At 43.6% G+C, this 7,283-nt stretch overlaps 1 protein-coding gene across 3 annotated transcripts in view; it reads left to right on the forward strand.

Annotated features, from left to right (window-relative positions):
- Nucleotides 1-6,533, forward strand: part of LOC122941165 — a 33,879-nt gene extending 27,346 nt beyond the window's left edge. For all 3 annotated transcript variants that reach the window (XM_044298201.1, XM_044298203.1, XM_044298202.1), the window contains 3 exons: nucleotides 3,895-4,019; nucleotides 5,630-5,697; nucleotides 5,777-6,533. In XM_044298201.1, coding sequence (XP_044154136.1) covers nucleotides 3,895-4,019; nucleotides 5,630-5,697; nucleotides 5,777-5,810 — 227 coding nt within the window. In that variant the 3' untranslated portion in view covers nucleotides 5,811-6,533. The remainder of the gene's footprint in view (nucleotides 1-3,894; nucleotides 4,020-5,629; nucleotides 5,698-5,776) is intronic.
- Nucleotides 6,534-7,283: the final 750 nt, after the last annotated feature.

The following is a 7,283-nucleotide window of genomic DNA, read 5'->3' on the forward strand; positions in this document are numbered from 1 at the left end:
TGTACATAGGAGGCAGTATTATAGTAGTTATATTCCTGTACATAGGAGGCAGTATTATAGTAGTTATATTCTTGTACATAGGAGCAGTATTATAGTAGTTATATTCTTGTACATAGGGGCAGTATTATAGTAGGTATATTCTTGTACATAGGAGCAGTATTATAGTAGTTATATTCTTGTACATAGGAGCAGTATTATAGTAGTTATATTCTTGTACATAGGAGCAGTATTATAGTAGTTATATTCCTGTACATAGGAGGCAGTATTATAGTAGTTATATTCTTGTACATAGGGGCAGTATTATAGTAGGTATATTCTTGTACATAGGGGCAGTATTATAGTAGTTATATTCGTGTACATAGGAGGCAGTATTATAGTAGTTATATTCCTGTACATAGGAGGCAGTATTATAGTAGTTATATTCTTGTACATAGGAGCAGTATTATAGTAGTTATATTCTTGCACATAGGGGCAGTATTATAGTAGTTATATTCGTGTACATAGGAGGCAGTATTATAGTAGTTATATTCCTGTACATAGGCGGCAGTATTATAGTAGTTATATTCTTGTACATAGGAGGCAGTATTATAGTAGTTATATTCCTGCACATAGGAGGCAGTATTATAGTAGTTATATTCTTGTACATAGGAGCAGTATTATAGTAGTTATATTCTTGTACACAGGAGCAGTATTATAGTAGTTATATTCTTGTACATAGGAGCAGTATTATGCGTTAATTTCTTAACGTTAATTTGTTTTCCCTTAGTCCTAACAGCAGCACATGTGGGGTTTATCCGCCCCAGTGAAACTGGTAGGACAGACGGAATGTTTAATGAAGTAAAGTAATCAAATAAGTCCACGCCCCCATTACCTCACTATAAGAGGCCAAACCCCCCATACATCAGTGTGTCATAACAAGAAACTCTCAAAAAACAAAGGGAGGGATATTTGTGTGCTGCTGTTAGGACTAAGGGAAAACAAATTAACGTTAAGAAATTAACGCTTCCCTTACGTCCTAACCAGCAGCACATGTGGGGACTTAGCAAGAAGTTAGCCTAAAGGGTAGGGACTTCAATGCTGAATGGAATTCAAAACAGACCGCCCAAAGGCAGTGTCTTCTGATCCCCTGAGGTTGAGTCTATAATGGCTCACAAAGGTAGAATGTGAGCTCCAGGAGGCCGCGGAACAGATCTGTTCCAGAGGAATAAGAGACCTTTCGGCCCAACTAGTAGAGACTGCTCGGGTGGAGTGAGCAGTGACAAAGGCAGGAGGAGGTCTATTCTGGGAAGCGAAAGATTCTCTGATGGCCTCTCTGATCCATCTACTTAGAGTAGGCTTAGAGGCCTTCTTCCCTTTATTCCTGCCAAAGAACAGGATAAGAAGAATCTCTGACCTTCTGAACTCCCGGGATCTCTCAATGTAGATTCTCAAACATCTGGCCACATCCAGAGTATGGAGGGAAGTTTCTTCTGCAGAGGAAGAAGAGGAACATAACACAGGCAAAGACACAACTTGATTAATGTTGTGCACAGAGGGCACCTTAGGCAAAAAGGTGGGTAAAAAACGTAAAAGGACTCTGTCCGGTAAAAATAAAGTGTATGGCTCATATGCCGAAAAAGCCTGAAGCTCTGAAATGCGTTTGGCCGAAGTTACGGCCAACAAAAAGGTTACCTTCCAGGATAAAAACTTAAAGTCCACTTCTTCCAAGGGTTCAAAGGGAGGACCACTCAACCCTTTAAGCACCACTGAGAGATCCCACTGCGGTATAGGTCTTGAAATGCTAGGCTTAAGACGTACGGCTCCTTTAAGGAACCTCTTAATCAGAGGGTCTTGATGTAAAGATCTGCCAAAGGCGGCTGACAGAGCAGAACAGGAAAGCTGGTGACTAAAGTAGTCTGCCTCAGAAACCAACCCAAGGCTGCAAACAGCACAGCCTGGAAGGACTGGAGGCTTTATATATTCAAATTTGGCGCCCAAACTGACGTCAGACGCCAGGTTTGAACAAACTTTAATCATTGTTGTTCAGCAACAAACCACCAGAGGGCGCTGGAACACAATGTGTGTAAGCCAAACAGGAAGCTGAATGCAGGAGCTCCGAGCCTCCAAACTGCCGGCAGCACCAGCTTGATCAGATAAGCTGCAACCCTGAAAGAGAAACACAAGGTTAGCATGAAATCTAAGAGCATGGCAGCCAAATGGCTGCCCCGTCTGTCCTGCAGTCCCAAGGACAGAAAAAAACACACTGATGTATTGGGGGTTTGGCCTCTTATAGTGAGGTAATGGGGGCGTGGACTTATTTGATTACTTTACTTCATTAAACATTCCGTCTGTCCTACCAGTTTCACTGGGGCGGATAAACCCCACATGTGCTGCTGGTTAGGACGTAAGGGAAAGTAGTTATATTCTTGTACACAGGAGCAGTATTATAGTAGTTATATTCTTGTACATAGGAGCAGTATTATAGTAGTTATATTCTTGTACATAGGAGGCAGTATTATAGTAGTTATATTCTTGTACATAGGAGCAGTATTATAGTAGTTATATTCTTGTACACAAGAGGCAGTATTATAGTAGTTATATTCCTGTACATAGGGGCAGTATTATAGTAGTTGTATTCTAGTACATAGGAGCAGTATTATAGTAGTTTTTTTCTTGTACATAGAAGCAGTATTATAGTAGTTATATTCCTGTACATAGGGGCAATCATTTAATAATTATATTCTTGTACACAGTGGGCAGTACTATAGCAGTTAAATGCTCAGTATTTTAGTATGTTTAGTTTTTATTGCTTTCTCATAAGGTGCTGTGGAAAATGTTTGTGCAATATAAATGCTCCATTCTATAGATCGCTTGTTCTATAGTGTATTTATCTGCTGCACCAGACAAAATATCCAGCACTTTCATATTACCCTCTTAAAGGGTTTCTGTCACCTGACAAATGGGTATTAAGCTGGCTGATGTTTGCGATGTGCTAATGTCAGCTGAACATAACTATATTAGTGCCATCTCACTGCCTAAAGCCTTTATTGAGAAAAATGATCTTTTGTAACATGACGGGGGGGGGGCGTTGCACCTGCTCCTAGGGGCTCCGTTTGCCCACCTGTTTTCACGCCCTTCTTCTCTTGATTGACAGGGCCAGGGCAGCGCTGCTCTCCTCCCGCCAGCTGTGTCTGCAGTGTAAGTCTTGCGCCGTCCAGTATTCGGCGCAGGCGCTGTGAGGGAAAGACGCTCGGCGGCTGCTGGCTTCCTCATTGCGCCTACGCTGAATACATCACAGTGAGGAAGCCGGCTGCGGGAGAACGTCCTTCCCTCACTGCGCCTGCGCTGAATACTGAACGAGACGGCGCAGGCGCGAGATTTTCTTAGTAGACACAGCCGGCGGGAGGAGAGCAGCGCTGCCCTGGCCCTGTCAATCAAGAGAAGAAGGGCGTGAAAAGAGGTGGGCAAACGGAGCCTCTAGGACCAGGTGCAACGCCCCCCCCCCCCCCCCCCCCGCGCTCCTAGAGGCTGATAAGCATATTATAAAAGAGCGTTTTCCCCAATAAAGGCTTCAGGCAGTGAGATGGCGGTATGTTTAGCTGACATTAGCACATCGCTGTCAGCCAGCTTAATACCCATTTGTCAGGTGACAGAAACCCTTTAAGAACAGTAAAAAATATATTTGCACCGTGTAAGCCGGTAAATCTAGAGATTGAATATTTAGCCATTGAAAGGTATCAACCACTGAGGAATCTCAATCTTTTTTCCTCTTGAGAACTGAACTCATAGCCTTATTACTAGCAACAGCGCCCCCTATCTCCAACCATAGGCATTACCGGTATACCATAACAGAATAGAGCAGTTATTTTTATTACTTCAGATGAGAAATAATTGCCGTTTTCTATTTTTTTATAGCTGTGGAGTCAGATTTTTTGGTCTTATCTAATTCCATGTTCTGGGTGGCAGTTGGAGTCGGAATCGTCATACTTTTACTAATTGTGGTGATTTTAACCCTTGTAATCGCTCGGAATCGCAGGGTGGTAAGTCATACTAAGAAACATTTATTTTGCGTAAGAAACATCATTTGCTTCTAATTTAGGCGAATAAACTATATTCCAAGACCCGGTGTTGAGATTAGTGACGTCACACGTTTCCTTCTATATTTGGGGCCCCTGTAGGTCTGAGGCCTCTTCAATCACTGCATTAACCCCCGAGTCTCTAATTTAGATTTTTGTTAGAAATGAATCTTTCAGCAGGGGTGCACCTAGCCTTTCTGCTGCCTGAGACGAAAATTTAAACGGCACCCAACCCCTCCAGCCCTACTGTTTAAAGGGACACTGACAGGGCCAATAAGCATATTGAGGTCTATATATGTGACTACAGGTCTTATAATGGGTATTACAATCATATAAGTATCCCCCCTGTCCACATTATGCAAACAGTAAACTTTAAGTTTTATAACCTGCTCCAAGGTCTGCAATCTGCCCAAGGGGCGGCGTTTCACTTCTCTTGCGCCCAGCCAGCCTCCCCCAACTGCCGATTTGAAGCGCCGCCCAGCTCATGAATATTCAATTTGCTGGGCGGCTTCTGCGGTCCCCGCTCTGAAGCGCTTCGCTTAACAGTGCCCTGCGCATGCGCCGGATGTTGTGAAGTCGGGGACAGTAAGCGCCGCCCAGCGAAGTGAATATTGATGAGCTGGGCGGCGCTTACTTGTCAATTATGCAAGGAAATGACCAGATCCTGTTATAGTCAAAGGGCCGGGCAGGCGCGCAGCACAAGTGTGGTTAGACTTCTGCGATAGTCCTGGAAGTCTCCCATTTTTCTGGGAGAATTTAGAACATTTGGGGATTCAGCTTAGGACAAGTACTAGTTATCCTTAAGGAGACCAAGTTAGTATGGAGTTTTAGTGGAAATGCTCCATGGGAAAATAATATGCAAATAGGCTATGTGGCTTGGCTGTTTTCCCTTGGAATAAAGTCAGACATTGGGGAGAATTTACCATAGACTTGCGTTTTATGCTGGCCTTTAATATCACCTCATCATAAATGAGGAGCGTCCTCCGGCAGTCCCTACGCCCAGGCTGAAATCTATGGTAGCTCGGAGATGCTGTAGATTTCAGTCTTCTCTTAGGTAAAAAAAACTGTCGTGAAAAAGGGTAAATATGCCGGACCTGCCCTCTCCAAACACCCTTCTCCGAAAGTGGCAAGGGCGGAGTAGAAACGTCACTTGTACCTACATGTCGGTGCAAGGGCATTGAAAAAAGTTGCAAACATGGGTTTGAGACTTCTTTACACCAGAAAACTGGGTTGAGAAAGGGGAAGGAAAATCCCCCCCATTGACTCAGAAGGAGGCCTTTCCAGTAGGTGGCACTAGCGAGACACTTCTCGTTTCCTCTTTGCATAGTATTGAGATATTCTCTGTCTCAGTTGGTGTTATTAATCAGATTTTTCTAAAAAAATAAAATAATAAAAATTGGAGTATGGGAATATCAAACTGAGGGACATTTTAAGCTCCTACCCTGACCAGGACCCACCCCAGAGCAACCCTGGGACGCCCACTTTTATGCAGATTTATATAAGCCCCACCTCTTTTGCACCCCATTTTGCCTGGCGCGCAGGGTGTTCATATTTTGTGCTGCTTGTCTTTGCAGAGGCGGGCACGGCACAGGGCATGGCTGTTACAGAACTTGCACCAGCAGAGGAAATGTGAGTGTAAAGGGTAAGTGCGGACGTATAGGTGTCGATGGCGTCCCCGCGCCCGGCTCTCAGAATCTGACTTCCATTCTTGTCTCTTGCAGATTTGCACCCCAGCGGCTCAGAGAGAAGATCTGATTGTGTCTGAGGTCCTGCAGACTACATTGTACAGATCGCAACTGTCATACTTTTGCAGAGCATTTCGTCCTTGGAGGCCTGCAGAGGATCGCTTATGACCAGTGTTTGCAGAATGTTGTTGTATTGTCGCACTCATCCTAATAATTAAGGGGCTCTTTGGTGCGAGCAATATCACTGCAACGTGACAAGACAATGCTTGCTGCAACTGAGGACAAATGTCAGGCATAGAACTCAATGGAGGCGCAAAACACTGCTAATGTAACCCAGCATACCTGAATATTAGTCCTGCAGAACATTGCTCTACCTTACTGTGCTACTCTGCAGACTGCCGCATTGTGTTACCTTATAGATTGTGTTGTATTAATCTGCGGACTGTTACATTGTATTAGTCTACAGGCTGCAAAAATACAACAAAAACAACAAAAAACAATGTTAGACCCACACCTCCATAACAATATGAAATGAACGCATTGGTGACATGCAAGTAGTGTTTGTTTGCTCTGCAGACTGTTGCATTGTACTGCTCTGCAGACTGTTACATTGTACTGCTCCGCAGACTGTTACATTGTACTGCTCTGCAGACTGTTACATTGTACTGCTCTGCCGACTGTTACATTGTACTGCTCTGCAGACTGTTACATTGTACTGCTCTGCAGACTGTTACATTGTACTGCTCTGCAGACTGTTACATTGTACTGCTCTGCAGACTGTTACATTGTACTGCTCTGCACACTGTTACATTGTACTGCTCTGCACACTGATACATTGTACTGCTCTGCAGACTGTTACATTGTAATGCTCTGCAGACTGTTACATTGTAATGCTCTGCAGACTGTTACATTGTACTGCTCTGCACACTGTTACATTGTAATGCTCTGCAGACTGTTACATTGTACTGCTCTGCACACTGATACATTGTAATGCTCTGCAGACTGTTACATTGTAATGCTCTGCAGACTGTTACATTGTACTGCTCTGCAGACTGTTACATTGTACTGCTCTGCCGACTGTTACATTGTACTGCTCTGCACACTGTTACATTGTACTGCTCTGCACACTGATACATTGTACTGCTCTGCAGACTGTTACATTGTAATGCTCTGCAGACTGTTACATTGTAATGCTCTGCAGACTGTTACATTGTAATGCTCTGCACATTGTTAAATTGAACTGCTTTGCAGACTGTTACATTGTAATGCTATGCAGACTGTTACATTGTAATGCTCTGCAGACTGTTACATTGTAATGCTCTGCAGACTGTTACATTGTAATGCTCTGCACACTGTTACATTGTAATGCTCTGCAGACTGTTACATTGTAATGCTCTGCACACTGTTACATTGTAATGCTCTGCACACTGTTACATTGTACTGCTCTGCACACTGTTACATTGTACTGCTCTGCACACTGATATATTGTAATGCTCTGCAGACTGTTACATTGTAATGCTCTTCACACTGTTACATTGTACTG

This window comes from Bufo gargarizans, chromosome 6, assembly GCF_014858855.1.
Source record: "Bufo gargarizans isolate SCDJY-AF-19 chromosome 6, ASM1485885v1, whole genome shotgun sequence".
NCBI lineage: Eukaryota > Metazoa > Chordata > Amphibia > Anura > Bufonidae > Bufo > Bufo gargarizans.